A 17570-nucleotide genomic window follows, 5' to 3' on the forward strand; every position below is an offset into this window, starting at 1 on the left:
GTCACTCACTGAGGTGCTGGGACAGCTGGCGCTGAAATCTTGTTTTCTGGACTCTTCTGGTCCTGTGCAGTTGCTTTTCTTTCCTCGGGAGGTTTTGCCAACACAGACTCTGTTGCCTTTTATATCCCTAGTCTTTCTGCCCCCAAATACCTAATTCAGTGTGACTTCCAACAAAGAGTATTTAGGGTGCAATGAAAAGGAAAAGTTCCTCCTGACAACCTTTTCCCAAGCTCTCTGTTCTTTGGGGTCTTTTATTCTTTGGGAAGCTGTTTACTAAATGCCTGTTATGCATGGGACCCTAATCACAGCATGAGTTCACAGAGATGAACAAGAGATGTCCCTGTCCCCCAGGAGCTCTTGGTTTAGTTATCACTAGAAGGCTCTCTTCATGACACCTTTTGGAACCTCTGCTCTGGGAAGAGAAAGTCCTTCTCACCCAGTTCCCTTCAGTCATGTGGGCAAGGAGAAATCGTCTCATCGCTACGCCTCTTTACTCACTGAGTTTTTCCATTCGTGCCTGGCTGGCAGCTTCTGCCACGCTGGCTGTGGGTCCAGACGATGTTGTGATCAGAGAAAAGGCTGGCGGCCTCACTCCAGAAGGCTTGCCACCCGGTAGCTGTACCTCTTCCCGACCCGAGGGTTTCGAAGGGTCCCCATGATTGCTTCATCTATGCTTCCAACTGTCCCTAAGGAATTTGGATTTGCCCTCAGCTGAGTAACGGTCTTACTTTTACTCCAGTTTGCCCCATGGAGTGACAACTTTGATGTCCTCCGGCCTCCCTCTCCCTCTGCCATCTTGGTGTGAGTTGCTTTTGAGTCCAGGGCTCTGAGGTCTGGGAAATTAAAATATATCTCAGTGAAGACTCTGACTGGCTTGTGCAAGTGAGGAAACTGGTGTCTGTTGGAAGGTTGGACAGGAGATGGTGAAATCCCTTCAAGCCCTAACATTTCCCAAAAGGTCGATCCAAAGGTTGACAGTCGGAAAAATTAGCAGGGTTCCACTGCGTGTCCAGACCTCGGATCAATTCCTCATAGCATTTTAAATGAACGCGGGCACCCAAGTTTTTCTTTAGACTCTCCTTACTCTCAGATGAAGTCCCCTAGTTAGAGAACAAGGGGTAGGGAACCAGAATACACACGTACACTCTTGTGAAATGGTGCCGCTGTCTATGGAAGGCTTCCTGGAAGCGGAGTTCCGTTCCCCTCTGCTCCAGTTAACATCATTCCTGGTGCCAAAATACTGATGAATGGACCCCAGATGGCAAAGCGTGGTCCCCAGCTCAGACAGAGCCCACAGGGCACAATGGTTTTACCCTAACGAGCCATGACATGCCAATTATTCGCTTTTCTGGAGAAACCTCAGCCTGAAAATCCATTTAATTACCACGGGAGATAATCTTTTAAACACAGCTTTACATTCTTTAAAGATTTTTCCCTGTGGGAGTAAGAAAGTTTATCTGAACATGGGATTGGATTGTTTATTTCCATTTCCAGAGGAAGGACAATCACCTGGTAGTTAGCAAGAAACCTGAGCCCTGGAGGATTTATTTTTAAGTATCTTCCTCCTCACTGATCGTTTGTCATTAGTTTGTAGTGTTGTCACACTCTCTCAGGGTACACTGTGCACTTAGCTCTGTGATCCCCTAATTACTTGGAATTTTTCAAGCATCCCTATCAGATGGGGTTTTACACTTGCTCTGGATGTGGCTATCAAGAGTCAATGTCCTCAAAGGTTTCCTATCAGGAAGGTCATATCTATAAATCCACGAGCCCTGAAGACTTCCCTGGAGCTGTGGTCAGTAAGACACCACTTTTTCCAGCCTGGAGCATCCCAGAGGATGCAAGCTTGGGCAAGCAGGGCCCTATGGTTGTGTTCAACCTGGTGGCCCCAAGACCCTGAGTAATTCCTGCTCGTAATAGGTGCTCCATAAACAGAGGCTAAATTGCTGAATATCAACAGGTCCTCACATGGAAAGGATGTGTACTGTGCCAAAATATGAGCAATGAAAACAGAGCTTGGTGGGCCCTATTCCGTGGCATGGGGCTGCTCTAGTCCTTCTATCCCCATCTCCCTTCAAGGACAAATGGCAGGAGGCTGAGATTTCTGGGCCTCGAAGAATATACCTCTGGGGATTAAGAGGAGAAAAGGAGTGATTGTATTGGACACAGAATTAGAAAGTGAGGAAAACAGTTGTGTGGGAAATGGACTAACTTTAGGGCCGGAATCTCCCCTGTCAGGTCCAGATGGGGAGAAGAGCTGGTCCAAGAAGTACCCATCATGTGGGGGCGTGCTGCAGTCCCCAATAGACCTGCACAGTGACATCCTCCAGTACGACGCCAGCCTTGTGCCCCTTGGGTTCCAAGGCTACAATGTTTCTGCCAACGAGCAGTTTCTCCTGACCAACGATGGCCATTCAGGTGAGAGAGACCTCTGAGGACTGCAAGGGGATGTCTGAGCTCCCCTCAGCTCCTTGGCCCGCTCTCTTGCGCCTGGCAGGGAGGGGGGTGCACTGAAGTACAGCCCCCAGGAGAAGGGGCGGTGGGAGGGGGGAGGGATGAGAGATGCCTGGACCACTCACTGGGGGGGATGCTGGAAGGGCAGCGCCTCGCATAAGAAGCACATTTCTTGGGAAGGGGTGGCGGGGGGGGGGGGGGAGGCGGGGGACAGGCTTGAGCCCTTGGGCTCCCTGGCGCAAACACTCCAGGAGCCACGCAACTCACTGTGGGGTCGCCCAGGCTTTGGAGTCAGACCAACCTGGATTTGAATCCTGGCTTGACTACTTATGACTCATGAGACTCTGGGTAAGAATATTAACCTCCTTGAGCTTTCATGTGGAAAATGGGCATATTGATGGGTACTGCGGAAAGACTAGAGATTATGTATGTTGGGGATCTGGAATACAGAAGATGCTTCACAAATAGCAATTATTATTGTTGCTATTATATTATTCTACGGCTTGGAAGATACTTCATTAAAGGTTCTATCTTGATAGCTGGGTGTGTAATACGTAGATATGTAAAAACACACCCACCCATCCAGTATTAGTGCTCTTGCCATTCTTTTCCCAGGGGAGCTTAGAAGGGGCTGGTGCGACTAGAATTGCTTTAGGGAAATGGGGACATTTTCAGGAGAAGAGCCCAGGTTTCTGAGCCCCAGGCTGTGTCTCCACTCACTGCATCCACCATGCCTCCTGTCTGGGCCCCGGGCCGGTGTCGCATCGCTAACTGCTCTCAGGCAGTGCTCAGCTGGCCAGGGCTCTGAAGGCTCCACTCCCCACAGTGAGGCTGAACCTGCCCTCGGACATGCACATCCAGGGCCTCCGGTCCCGCTACAGTGCCGCCCAGCTGCACCTGCACTGGGGGAACCAGAATGACCCTCACGGCTCCGAGCACACTGTCGGTGGGAAGCACTTTGCTGCTGAGGTGAGTGGAGCGGGCAGGCCGGCAGAGGCTGCCTGGAGGTGGGTGGTCTGGCACCCTTCCACCTGGCTGGTGTGCAGCGAAGATCAGAGTGCAAGCAAGGGCTGCCTTCAGGCTCCACACACCCACTTAGGGAAGGCAGAGCCACTCCCATCCCCCCGCAGTTCTTCCGCGGTGCCCTGGTCCCCTTCCTCCTGAACGTACGGAGTTTGTCTCTGTCTTTACTGAGTGGCGCCGCTCAGAAGGCAATGCTCCCGGGGTGGCACAGTGGGGCACACATGCCCCTTTTGTCGGCATCGCTCTTCTGCCTGCACAGATCGGGATCCCACTGGCTTGTCTCGCTGACGTATCGTATCTCGCTGCTGAATCCTACTGGGCTAATTGCTTCCCCCAACTTCTCCATCTTTCTTCACAAGCCGTGCTGTTTGCACAGGCCTTTCCCACTCCAGCTTTCCTTTTCCTGGGCATGGCTTGTGCTTGGAACCTTGGGGCCCAGGGCCACAAGCCAAGGGAAGACTGGCATTATAATTCACGGGACATCACGGCAATGAGAGAGTCAAAGAGGATAGTCTGGGATGTCGGCACAACATTGTGTTGTGTCGTTCTGAGGCACTACCCCAAAATGCCCAGAGGAAACGGAAGGAGTGGAGCATTGTTCCTGCACTATAGGTGTGCAGGGGTACGGTGGGGGTGCTTGAGATGCTCCACTTAAGAGCTCCCAGAGGACAGAACTTGGGGGTGTGGCTCTGACTGTTTACACGGCAATAAATACAAGGAGATAAATGCTACTGATCAGCCAGTGGAGCCCAAGGTAAATAATGACATGACCATTCTCCTCTGTTCTTAACTGCTGAACTGCTTAATGTCTCAGGCTAATTATAGGTAGAGTTACACGTGTGGAGGGGCTATAATTCTGGCCCAATAGGACAGCACTCTTGGAGGGGCACGCATTTCAAACCAGGCCCATCTCTGAAACCCCAGGACTTCAATTTCTTTCAGGCTAATTGCAATGTGGAGGCTTCTACCTACACACGGGGAATAAAGAAGGAGTTAGGGTGTAGGCTGGGAGAGTGTGGGCATTTAAATGGATTTCTCATTATTATATTTTCTGCCATGAAGCCACATCATCACCAAGGGCCTGGTGAAGATGGGCCATAAATGTCTCTAATAGAGAAAATACTTCAAGGTGACCCGAAAGTGGCAGATTCCCTGTGGAGGGTCCTTGAAAGTGCACAATTCTTGTGGATTGGGTCCTATAGAGAAGAGTCTCTTCATCTCTTTAGCAGGGAATTCTGTTCCTCTCCGTTTAATCTGAACACAGTAAGAAAAGTGCTGAAGCAGACCGCATGCTCAAAGGGCAGCTGTAAAAAGAAATACGGATCTAGGACCTACAAGGTGTCAGCCATACAGAATCCCCCATTTCTCAAGGCTGTGCCAAGCTAACGTGGTGGGGGGGCAAGGCGGCAGGCTACATCCTTCGTAGCAAGGACTACTTAAAAAAAGAAATGATGTCATGTCACTTGTGAAAATTAGAAAGGGCCACTTGAAAGGTGGGGAACATTAAGCCGTATTCAGTAAAATCTGCTTGAATTCTATTTACGACCATGTAAGACGGAGAAAGAGATGAACAAAGAGAAAATCTCAGCGTGTCACAGTCTCAAGAGGCAAAGACTCAACGAAAATGCATGTCACATATATAGATGTATCTACTAATATAGTTTTTTGGAGGACAAGTGACAGACACCACATTTTGGATTAAAAACTAGGTCCAACCTATTGTCAGAATTTATCATAACAATACCTTAATGCTTACCTAGACATTTTAATTATTTATTTTTTTTGAGAGAGAGAGAGAAAGAGCATGTGTGCATGCAATGTTGGGGGGGCGGGTAGCGCAGAGGGAGAGGGAGAAAGAATCTCAAGCAGGCTCCTCGCTCAGTCCAGAGCTGGACTCGAGGCTCAATCTCACAACCGTGAGACCTTAGCCGAAATCAAGTCAAACGCTTAACCGACTGAGCCACCTGGGCGTCCCAGTTACCTAGACTTTTGAAACCCAAGATTTCTCAGAACGTTCTCTTTCCCTCACTTTAATAGTCGCAAGTAATTCCTGCTTTGAAAAAATGAGCTTAGAATTTTTTTGTGAATGCTAAGAATCTACATTCAGAGAGTAACGTCCTTGTTTTTTTGGCCTCTTGAAATATGGCTGATTAAATCCGTGTAAAAGCCGGGCTGTGATTTCTTTTTCCACCGGAGGGATAAATATGTGTCCTCCCCCTGCAAAAGCAAAAGGTTCCCATGAGTCGCCCACCCGTGGTGAGCAGCTTTCCTTCCACTGCAGCTGCATATTGTCCATTATAACTCGGACCTGTATGCCAACACCAGCACCGCCAGTAACAAGTCAGAAGGCCTCGCCGTCCTAGCTGTTCTCATAGAGGTAAGAGATGTTGAAAGGGGTTTTACATGAAATTTGAAGCCAGGATGGTATCACATTCGGCATTTGGTCCCTGAATTGCCTGTCCGTTGGATGTGTGTGGCTCACTCTCATTTTGGCTGTGTCTTGCCTCTAGAGCCAGAGGTATGCCCCCACAGGGGACCTTGTCTTTTGGCCAGGAGGCAGCACTTTGTGTAGCTGGGCAGCAGAAATGGGCATGTCCTTTGGAAGACTGGAGAAAATGAGCCCTAGTTGCTAGCCCTATTGTATAAAGCTTGGAATTGTCCAGCGAGGCAGGCCCTGTGTGTATGGGGTTGGGGGGTGGGGATCCTTCAGCGCTGCCTCATCAGGTGTCGAATCCCTTACACAACTCCTAACATCCAAGTTGCAGTCTTTATATGGACCCTGGAGTGAACTCTTTCCTTAATCCCCCAAATGGGAATGTTTCCTGATTCGCTTGCATGTATCTCCCTAATAAGACAAGTACCTCGTTTTTCGACATGCTTACTTGCCTGACTTGGCTTGTACGTACTACATCTCCCTTGAGTTCTGGTTAGAAAACATGCTAGTTGTGGCTTTCAGACTCAAAGCCTGATCGCCAGGAGCGCAGGCTATATTCTTTGCCTCGCTACGCTCAAGCCCCAGTGCCCTGAGGGCTCAGTGCCTCGCGTCTGAGATGCAAGAGGACAGGACCATCACCCTCACTCTGTAACAGGCTAGCGATCCTTCATAATTGTCCTAGTAAAGTGAATCCTTCAGGGAGGACCTTGGCAGTGGTGACTATATACCCCTACTCGAGTCCTTCCATTAACAACTGTTACACCAGGCTCAGCCTATATAATTCTGTCCTAGTTCAACCTGCCCCATCTATGTTGCAGATGGGTTCCTTCAATCCATCTTATGACAAGATCTTCAGGCACCTTCAAGATGTCAAATACAAAGGTAAGGGGTTCTTGGATGCTGATCTACCCCTAGAGAGGAGAATACAGTCACCCCCATGTGACCTGAAGAAAAATGAATGCAGGGGGCAGGTGCTGTTCACATTTCTAGGCTCAGTCGCATGCCCAGCAGCACCTCTGCCATGGGGAGAAAGGCGGACACCATCTCCCCAATATGTCTCTCCAGGCCAAGAAGTGCTCATTCCGGGTTTTAGCATTGAAGAGCTGCTTCCTGAGAGGCCTGACGAATACTACCGCTACAAAGGCTCCCTGACCACACCTCCTTGCCACCCCACAGTGCTCTGGACGGTTTTCCGGAACCCTGTGCAAATTTCCCAGGAGCAGGTAACTGTCGTGCTCTTCTGAGTCAGAGGCCATGTGGCACCTCTGTCTCTACCATCACCCAATATCATAACAACTTGATTTCCTCACTTAGAGTTTCACTGACAGCTGTGCAAAACCTCTCCAAATAGTGCGGGTTCCTGGACGCACTGCAAAAATTACAGGCTGAGCTTCAAAAACAGAGTTATCAAGTCAAGCTTGAAAAATGAACCCATCTCCACAATTCCTTACAAGCAAGTCGTTAGGCTGCATTTCCTAATATACCCCTCAGTGGCTGCATAGTGTTTGCCTCCATGGTGGAGCGAGCATGGTTCCTTTACAGGGCAGAAGACAGACAGACCCAGTTTCGATGGTTTAACCAACCAGAGCGCTGGGACCGCGGCAGTGAGTAGGCAATGGACTCTGTTCTCAAGAAGCTCAAAGTCTAGTGCAAAACTGGGGGACAGAAGCCTCAGCGATCATCTCCAACCTTTCATCTTACAGATGATGAAAGTGAGGGATAGACAGTTGAGGGAGCTTGTGGGGTCGCCTGCTGGTTGGAGACAAAGTCCCAAAGTCAGATTGGGGTTGCTGGTCGCTGTCCATCCCCTACTCCACAGTTGAAATTCATCAAGAAGAAAACTGACTGTCCAGGAGGCAGGGCCAGGGGCAGTGCTGCACACTGGCTCATGGCCCGTCCCACCCCCAACCCCTCTTCCTGACCAGTAAGGCCCTCACTGTTGGTCGTTCTTTTTACTATGAGCTACTGATCTGAGTAATGTAGATAAATGGCAGCAGGTGGGCGGACAGGAATAGAGATGTGATGAATCAAGAGATGAAATGTTCAGGGAAGCAGTAACCTAGAAGCTGCCTTGGAAACAGATTATATAATCTATATGGGTGTACGAAAATTCCATGGAACCAGTGGTCAGAGGAACTGTGAAACTCTTGCCTCCCTCTTTTTGTTCCTTGTGATGGGACCACCAGAATAAGCCCCAGGCCCCTCTGATTTAGAGTCGGGTTGCAAATCAGGCCTGTGAGAGGCTGAGGAGCCCCTCCACCACCCAGCAGCTAAGAGCTGTAAACTCCCCCCAAGCCTTGGGAGGTGGTGACAGACCAGCTGACCCGGTGTCCAGGCAACCAGACGCCTGCGAGGGAGGGGAAACAGTTCTCTGGCTTTCCCACTGCTTTCTGACGTGCCTCCTGCCAAGCCCCAGAGTTCTCCTCCCCACTGAGGTCAGGCAAGGGAGCATCACTTTGCCCATGGGGTGTGTTCCTGCCTTGCAGCTGCTAGCTTTGGAGACTGCTCTGTACTGCACACATGTGGATGACCCATCCCCCAGAGAGATGGTCAACAATTTCCGGCGGGTCCAGAACTTTGACGAGAGGCTGGTGTATATCTCTTTCCGACAAGGTGAGAAGACGCGGTGTGTGGGGGGCGTATGGTGCCAGCACACCCATTTTATCTGCAGCTGGGTGCCCTACCCTCGGGCTTTGTCACTGATACCCTTAGGGGGTGGGTTCAGAGCACTCTGGCTGCCAAGGGAACCAAGTATGCAAGAAGCTATTGTGTGTGGGTTTACTGAGGTCTCCCTCCACTGCTCTTGACTTCCCTGAGCCTTTGCAGGGAAGCACCAGCCAAGGCTTCTAGGTGCCTGGACCGGAGCCCCCATTAAGTCTGGGAGTCTCTCACAGATGGGGAAGAGAGGATGTTCTGGGGTCCTCTCTGTCAGAGAACTACGTCTCCTAAGACACATGGTAGGACTGTTTTCAGGAGACAAACTCCTAACGTCTTGCCATAGGCTTTCTTGGCATCAAGGCCCATCTTCAGCCTCACCAGGTGATTCATAGCACCATCAGCATCACCAACGTCCAGGGATGCTCCTTCGTTAAGCTTTCAGAGAGTGGGCATAATCCACATTTGTGGGCATAAGTAGCTCATGGTCTGATGTAGCAGGACCCATCAGGCAAGAAAGCGTCTTCATTCACTGCCTTTTTGTCTCATCTCCTTAAGCTTGCCTAAGCACAGACACACAGGAGCTATACTGAATGAAGCTGAATAGTTTGGTTTATTCCTAATGCTATGAAAGCTCCGTTCTTCCTCTTAAATCTGTAACCATAACTCCCCAGAAGGACATTTAACATCTTTACTTGTTCAATACCCCTATCAATACTGTTGGAAGCTGGGGGTTCAGGGAAACAGGTAAGAGAGCACCCTGGGGGTCCACACCCTTCTTCAAACCTCCAAGTTCACTTTCTCACCGTAGACTCTTGGGCCACTCCCAACACGGGAATCTCATGGTCAGAAACAGGTAGGTCTGTGCAAGTTCCACTTTTTCTCCTTATGTCACTTGTGATGGTACTGGGCCAGGTGTTCATATCTAAAGATGACCCCATTAACCCACTTGTCCGAGAATCAGTTCTCCTTGTCTCACCTTCTTGTTCCTTTGTTATTGTGTGAGATTCTAACTACCACTGACTAAGCTTAAACATAGGAAGATAGTATTTCAGGGCCCTTGCCAGAAAGCTTTAGAAACATGCCCTTTTGCACTGACCCATATATATGATCAGAATTATGTCCTGTCAATCACTTAATCAGACCTGCCCAAGAATTTATCTTTTGTGCTCTCCTTGCCACATACCACTGGTTAAGGTAGTTTCTCTCTTTTTCTCAGTTTCCTGGTCTGAAAACGTCATCTGTGAACAATGGTCCTTCTTAAACACAGAGAACGTATATGATGATGACTGTCAACTTCTTTTCTAGGAAAACGCCTCGAATGTACAGATCATCCCTTTGTGATCTAGTTTGGATATAAATTTCTCTTTTCCCATTCCTCTAAATGGAGTAGTAGTCAAGGGTAAATGGAAAATACTCCAACTCTTCAATAAAATACAAAACAAAAAAACTACCTGGAGATAAGGGACTTGGCCCACATAGATAAGGTAGATCTTATTTGTGATTCAAGATAATAATCAGATCTCTTCTCTGGATTGGTCTATATAAGTCACAGGGGATATGGTCATAAAGACTCCCCCTGCAGTCAGAAGACCTAGGTTCAAGGCCTCAATTTGTTTCCTCCCTGCTGTATGATGTAAGCAAATCATGTCCCTTCTTTGGCCTTGGTTTCCTTAGCCATAAAATGATAGGTTGGACAAGGTGAGCTAATGTCCTTTCAACGCTAACATGCTATAGGATTCGAAGCGGATACTAACAACTGCCCATCCTGACTTTACGTTGCAGGGACAGTGTTTGAGGGCAGTTACAGAGGATCAGAAGAAACCACACAGGAACTTGAGTCTGACATCCCAAAGTAACCTCCACTTGTAACAATGGACTATGGCACTGGGAATAATTAGCCATCTTCTTAGACCAGCTCAGGTCTAAGTTGGCCCTCACAGAGTGGGCAGTGCAGTCAGGCTTGTAGCAGAGCGCTTCAGTAGACTCTCCCAGTCTGGCTGGGGAGCTTGAGGGGCCTCTTAGCAGAAGCCTGGAGACCAACTCCAAGCTCAGGACATCAAGATCAAAGCCCAAATGCATCTTTGCCACTGCCCTTCCTGCACGGCTCACCCAGAACTGTTGCTTCCAAGAGCGCAGGCTGTGCCCAGCTCTCCCCTTGGAGAAACCCTGGCAGTCCAAGGCAAACCTGTTCATTTGGAGGCTGATTATAGAAACTTGGCTAGAATTGTCCCCTCCCACTCTCGAAGACATAGGCAGCTACTGGGGCTGTTTCCCAAGGAACAATGGGGAGGGCGGCCACAAAGGAGAGAAGCCCCAAACCTCACCCCCCGGGGGCACCTGCATTTATGAAGGGCTCTCACACCAACTTGGAGGGGCCTCAGACCATAACATGCCATTTCAGGTTTATGGAGTGAGCCTGTGTCAGTGTGAACCTTTAGCAATTGTGCTGAATTATCTGTAAACTTCCATTAAGGCAAACTTGTAATTAGGGCCTGATTTATTCAGAGCTTTCTCTGGAAATTAACAGGAACTATGGAGTTGGAACATTGAGCCAGGAGAAAAGTGATGTTAAGGAAATCCTCTAGGAGAGAAAGTGCAAGGACTTTGAGAGTAGGCTCTGAGGTTTAGCCAAATTGGAACAACTGGGACTAAATCATTTAACTTTACCATGCTTCCTCAACTGTGCTTAGAAAAGGAATAAAGAACTTAATTTCTGTCCTTAAGAGGTAGTAATCTGTCCTTAAGGGGTAGTCTATGATTTAGCCCTAGGGCAGGGTTTCTTAACCTTGGTGCTATTGACATTTTGGTCTGGATAATTCTCACTGGGGGGCTATGCATTGCATTGCCCTCTCGCCACTAGATGCCTATAGCATCCCCCCACTTATGACTGACAAAAATGTCTCCAGACATTGCCAAATGTCTCCAGGGCATGAGGGGCAAAATTGAGAACCACTACCCAGGAATTACACGATGAATTTCCTAGGCCCATGCTGATTTTTTTTTTTTTTTTTTTCACTTATATGACAGGATTCTGGAGTTTTCTATCATATGCCCTGGTCTTTCCTCTATTACAGCATGACATTTTCAAACTGGTGATGGCTACCCTTGAAACCGAAAGGTTGTTGGGTTACTAAGGTAGAACAACCAAACTCAAGAGAAACCCTGTTCCTTACCTTCCTTTAGAATTTGAATATACCTGCTTTTTGTATAATTGGCTATGTCCAAGGCCAAGAGAAGTGGACAGGTGAGAACTATCCACCCTTAAGAGAAGCATACAAACCCCTTTATCAGGGTTCCAGATGCCTCCGAGGCAGCAATTTGCTTCGGAAACTCGTTATCATTTTTCTCCCTTGCTTTTATACCATTTTTTCTCTCATGTGTATTGTTTCTTGTTGCCTTTAGTTAAAATGACCACTCTTTATGGAGAGGTGAAAGTCACGTCAGGCACTTTTTTTTTAAGCTCTTGTGAAAGTGCCTCTTCCAAGGGGTACAAATGGAGGACTTGAGCTGAAGAGGGGAGACAAGAGTCATTGCCCTCAAGGTGGGACCCCAGAGAGGGGGGAGACATCCTGTGGCCAGACCAGATCTCACAGGAGTCAGATGCCCTCTGTGAAGGAGGAGAAAGATGGCATGGGCAGATTTACAGTCCAGGAGCCTGATTCTTAGTTCCTTCACGTTGACCTCTTCCAAGCTAAAGATAGCAACACTGGGTCCTGACGGTGGTGGGTAATAAAGCAAGAGCCTATCGAACCTAAATGCTAATGTTATCTAGTCCTATTTTTAATATACCAGGGCAAGGGACACTCGAGGGACAAGGGGAAGCCAAAGAGTTTCTATAATCATGCGTTAGTGGGCTTTCGCTGAGCAACTGCATGTTCCCCACTGCAGAGCCCAGAGCCAGCTGAGGCACTCTTAGACAAGAGCACTGGACAGTAGTGGGGCGGGGCTTTGACCCATGCTAAATCTGTGGAGTCGCATGATTAGAATCCGCTTGACCCTTAGAGACCTGGGGAGTTTTATAAAACCCTTAAAAAGAGGAAAAACTCTTACAAAGCTAAGATGGCTAATTATCTACTTTTTGAGACTAGACTGTATGCTTTGTGGTTATTGACCTCTTGTTTCTAAAAGTTCCTATTTTTAAATAAAAACTATTAGATGGAAAGTATCATCAAGTCTCCTGAGACATCCAAATGAAAGACAGAGGGGTTCCCACCTTCCAATTCCCCTGGATCCAGGGGGCTGAACAGTCAAGAGTAGTTGTCAAATGTGCTACGAAGTCCCTAGCCCCTTCATCTAGTGCAATTCAACACACCACATGTTTCCTCAGCATACCCCAAGCCGAGCATTATGGAGAACAAAAACCTCACTGTGGATGTTCTCTTGCTCCTTAAAAACAAGCCTCTGGCACAGGGCAGACCAGGTGGAAAGTCAGAAAGCTGGACCCACCCACGGCAAGGTGGCCCCAGCTATCTTTCCAGCATTTCTCCTCCTGGCACCCGTCCACGCCCTGCAGGGCCTCCCTTAGCAAGGCACGGCTTTTACATGTGCATATGATTTACTTTTGCACACGACTCCCTTTGCCGGCGATGCGCCTCAGCTTTCCACCTGGAAAATTCTTTCACGACCCCACTCTAATGTCATGCCAGAAATCTTCCCTGTTCCCCTGAAGGTGACTTACAGTCTCTTTCAATGCGGCTGGAACAACCCGTTCATCTCTGTTATGGTTCTTAGCATAGCGCAGGATAATGATTTACTGCTGTACAGAAAAAGAAAAACAATGTCTAGATTATCCACACACTCCAAGACCCTAAGGACAAGGACTCACTTTTGTGGCAGGCATCGTGCCTGGTGCTCATTACAAGTTTGAGAGGATATAAACAAGCCAGCTCCCTTCCGCTCCCTTCCCCAGGCTCTTCTCTGCAGAATGATTTGAACATAAGCCTGGCCAGCGGTCACCTTTTAGTTTCAAGTCTTCTTTTGCTTTGTTTCAGGTTGCCAACAGGCATTCAAACCAATCCATTGGTTTAAGAAGCCTTAAAGATCAGAACTTAGCCGTCAAGTTTCAAAGTCTTAGGAGAGAGTCGCCTAGGGATGCTGTCAGGCTTTTTCTGTTGCTCTGGCCCGAAAGGAGTAAGAGGCCCCCGTGCCACCACCTACCATTCCTTCAGCACAGACAGCCTGTGTCTGGCCACTGAAGGGAGTGGAGCGCACTAAACCCCCAGTGCTGGGATGGGAACCCATGCCTACTGCCCCGGGATTCAGGCCCCTCAGAGCAATGTGTGGCTTTCTGTCCTGGGCCTACAATCCTGCCATCTGGAGGGCAAAGCCCTCACTCCGTATCATGGTTGTAGAAAACCAGCACCCTGATGTAATGTGGTGGCATCCTTTTGGCAGATCTGTAGAAATTATTTCTTTTTGGGGTTCCATAGTGTCAATAAAAAAGTCCTCCAGTTAAATATGTTCTCCAAAGATAGTTATGTTCTGTAGTCACTGAGGGCATCTTCCTTGCTTTTCTTACCAAAGCATCATCCAAAGAGAGGACTAGCATTTCAGTTACTTCACTCTATGACTTGTATTAAGCATAATAATAAGAGCTTTTATCATCTCAAACTGGATTTTATGTATTTAAACTATCAAATCCCTGCTAAGCCAAAGCTCTTCTTGTCTCTTTTATAAGACTGGAGACTGCTAAAGAGGCATATACATATGTATACACGTGTATGTAACTATGTAAAATGTCACTTACCAAAATAGTCCATACTTTAATATTTTTTTAATGTTTATTTATTTTGAGAGAGAGAACAAGCATGACCGAGGGAGAGGCAGTGAGAGTGGGGGAGAGAGAATCCCAAGCAGGCTCCATGCTATCAGCACAGAGCCTGACACAGGGCTCGATCCCACAAACCGTGAGATCATGACCTGAGCCGAAATCAAGAGTTGCATGCTCAACCGATTGAGCCACCCAGGCGCCCCTAAAATAACATTTTGAAAGGAATAACAATAAGGATTGTATTCCTCTTTATTTAAAATTCTGTTTGAATAAACAGAATTGCAAATAGATCTCGAAAATGTTAGAGTTGTTCCAGGAACGGCAAGCTGTGTGAACGAGGGGCTTGTTCCTTCTGCTGGGCTTTTCTGTGTCTGCACTTGAGGCTTCAGAAGACCTCAAAAGCAGTTAACCAGCATCCCTCGGTCCAGCGAGATACCAGTGGAAGATCCAGCTCCTGAGCCAGCAACAACAGGTAGCAGTGCCCCTGTGGCGATCAGCTTGTCTGCCTTCTCCGGGATCTGTACCCTCCTGGGGGAGGCATGTGACAACCGAATTCTTCTGTATCTGTGTGATTTCATTCTCTGTGTCATAATGCCCTATCTTTGCTCACCCTGATCCGTACCAGAGCACTTTCTAGATAGCAGAGAGCTCTCACATCTGTATGGCATGCACCCTCTTAACCAACCAGCTCGGAAGCCCCTTCGTCGTGTTCTCATGCAGTAGCTCTTGTGGGCCATCTCCGTCAAGCAGCCTGTCTCTGTTTCTCCTGTCTCACTGTTCTTCAGTGGGAACTGCCTATGTTAGTCGCCATATAGAAACCAATCCATTTCTTTGTTTAATCTGCAGATGAATTTCTCTGGCTGTGTCCCTCCCATCATCAACTGTGTTCCCTATTCTCTACACCATCACACAGGCGCTGCTTGATGCAGGCTTTGGCTTTTCTCTCTGGGCTCTACTTCTTCAGTTGCCCCCAGAATTTTCCCTGTGCCCCCAAAGTCTCCCTGACTTTCCCCTCTCCTGTTAATTAGCAAATGCTTTAGCAGCTGCTTCCAGGGGGCCCCAAGCCCTGTGGACTTCATCTGGCTCTGCAGAGAAGTCCTGCTTCCTGGATGGTTGGTGCTGTCTCAACTGGCAGGGGTAGCATCCCAACAACATCTTCCTGCCCTGGGCTCCCCTGGGGGTGGAATTCTTGGGAGGTGACACCCTCACTACCATTCCTCTTCCATAGTGGCTTACACTTTTCACTTGCTCAGTCAGGCCGCTTTGTCTTTGCTGCATCAAAGTCTTGGCTGAAAAGCATCTGTCCCAGTCTCCGGGGCTTACTTTGCCTTTGTGGCTGCTTGCTCATTTCATTATTTCCACAGAAAGGCAATTTAGGCCCTCACAAGTGGTCATCCAGGAGCAAGGAATCCTGGTTAGAGCCCTGGATTAAATTAGGCTGTTGTTTACAGGGCCTAATACAGCCAAGGGCAGCCAGATTTCCTTCCAGATAAGATATATCAACTTGGGCCATGGACTCTTGAGAAAAGTCCCATCTCTGGGGGCCTTGCTTCTGTAGACTTGGCTCTGCTCCCCAAGCTCCCTGGGGGTGCCCCCTACAGTCTGGAGTGGGGCTGCTCAGCTGTCCGGGGCCCTGTGTGTTTCTCAAGGATGTTTGAGGTGACTGTGAAAGCAATGACTTTAGAAACTGTTCAGTTGGGGCGGCTTAGCCAGTGGTTAGGCTTACTAGTGATGGTCTTATGTGGCGAGAACTAGTTTGGTACCACAGACATCTGGACACTCTCCTCAGGGGAGACTCATATCCTGAGTGTCTCCCTAAGCCACAGATTGGTCCTTGTATTCAGGTTACAAGAAGAGACTTGGAGCAGGGAATCAGGCCATCGGAGCCACAGTCTCTCTGCCACTTGGGAGGCCATGGGCTGCTGATGGCTAGCAAGAGCCAAGAGAACAGGCCACCCTGTACTTTGTGGATAGCTCCTCTCCATACCGGCTCTGCTTATTCTGACAACAGCCTCGGGCCACCTGGGGAGGCCAGACCAGAGACTCCTAGGGGCCAGCCTTGGATGAGGGAGGCTGCAGGGTCAGTGTGAGACTGTGGAAGAGGACAGCCGGGAAAAGACACAGGGCTGATGGCTCTGGGGGAATCAACCAGACTCCGGCCACATAACAGGAGAAGGGGGTGAACAAAAAAACCCTCATCCTGCAGTCTCAGGTCTGGTTCCCCAGGGTGTCAAGTGCCCCCAAGTCTGAGTCCCTGGCCCTCTGCTGACATCTCACAACTGGCCAGGGCTCTCCCAAGGTCTGAGTCTCAGAGTGGGCTCTGTGGGCACAGGCTCTCCTGAGTGTCACGCTGGGTGGCCACAACTCCGAGCACAACTCTGGCTTCCAATGTGAACTGGAACAAGCACCCACACGACACATACACACATATGCTAGAAGTTTCTGCTAAGGTCAGAAAACCACCAGACAAGAGGGTATGTGTAACAGAGACTTTCTTTAGATGCAGGACCTGATTAGGAGAATGGGGAGTAGTTCTAAGAACCTGGAAGGAGCATGCTGGGGTTACCCAGGGGAGCTTCATGACTGGGCACCACTGTCTTACTCAAAAAGATGGGCTAACCCATTACCCTCCCCCAGGGAGGTCCCTAGGAGGCTGACTATGGGATTTTATTTTAGATAGCTGGGCACTATTTCAGCCCCATTGAAGACTCCTAACTTACCCCCTAAGGAACTCACTAAGAGAAGCCATAATCTTCTTGTTCCACATCAGAGAAGGGAGGCTAGTATCAGGGAGGGGTATCTCCAGTTTGCCCAGTGGGGCCAAAGCAAAAACAAAACCAAATCATGATAACAGGACTAGACAGGGATGGAGCAGAAGTCTAGCCACAGGCTCCACCTAAGCCCTGCCAGCCCCAGACAGCCAGAACCTGGAAGATTCCTTACAGATGAAGAGGGATAGGTATCCAAGCAGCAGATAATAGCTTGCCCAAGGAGACTCTGATCCTTACCCTTCCTTATGTTCCACTCTAGCCATGTTGTACTAAAAACTGAAGTCTTGCCCTAGCAAAAAGACTGCTGTGACAAAAATTGGAAAGGAGGATCACATTGTGAACTTCCAAGGTGGGCAATTCCCTCTATACCATCAGGCACTTGAGTCAAGAATGAATATTCTCAGAAAGTCTGTATAAGCCCTGTACTTCCAACCAAATGTTCAGCACACTGGTCAAATCC

At 48.7% G+C, this 17570-nt stretch overlaps 2 protein-coding genes across 11 annotated transcripts in view; one reads left to right on the plus strand and one right to left on the minus strand.

Moving 5' to 3' along the window:
- APH1B (aph-1 homolog B, gamma-secretase subunit) overlaps positions 1 to 17570 on the minus strand; it is a 137959-nt gene that overhangs the window by 57634 nt on the left and 62755 nt on the right. Inside the window, exons 7-8 of one of the 4 annotated variants that reach the window (XR_006704637.1) lie at positions 13248 to 13325; positions 1465 to 4781 (exon numbers count right to left, since the gene is read on the minus strand). The exons of 2 other annotated variants lie outside the window; for them this stretch is intronic. The gene's annotated coding sequence lies outside the window, so the exon portion shown is untranslated. Of the gene's footprint in view, positions 1 to 1464; positions 4782 to 13247; positions 13326 to 17570 lie in introns of those variants that run through there. One more of the 4 variants, XM_045449484.1, reaches the window with a different exon arrangement.
- The window catches only part of CA12 (carbonic anhydrase 12), a 50629-nt gene that overhangs the window by 28595 nt on the left and 4464 nt on the right, over positions 1 to 17570 (plus strand). For 4 of the 7 annotated variants that reach the window (XM_045449478.1, XM_045449477.1, XM_045449476.1 and 1 more), the window contains exons 3-8: positions 2239 to 2418; positions 3281 to 3423; positions 5759 to 5854; positions 6730 to 6793; positions 6977 to 7134; positions 8398 to 8524. In XM_045449478.1, the coding sequence (XP_045305434.1) occupies positions 2239 to 2418; positions 3281 to 3423; positions 5759 to 5854; positions 6730 to 6793; positions 6977 to 7134; positions 8398 to 8524 (768 nt within the window). Of the gene's footprint in view, positions 1 to 2238; positions 2419 to 3280; positions 3424 to 5758; positions 5855 to 6729; positions 6794 to 6976; positions 7135 to 8397; positions 8525 to 9785; positions 10548 to 17570 lie in introns of those variants that run through there. The other 3 variants (XM_045449480.1, XM_045449482.1, XM_045449481.1) reach the window with 2 other exon arrangements.

The sequence above is a fragment of the Leopardus geoffroyi genome, chromosome B3 (genome assembly GCF_018350155.1).
Source record: "Leopardus geoffroyi isolate Oge1 chromosome B3, O.geoffroyi_Oge1_pat1.0, whole genome shotgun sequence".
Classification (NCBI taxonomy): domain Eukaryota; kingdom Metazoa; phylum Chordata; class Mammalia; order Carnivora; family Felidae; genus Leopardus; species Leopardus geoffroyi.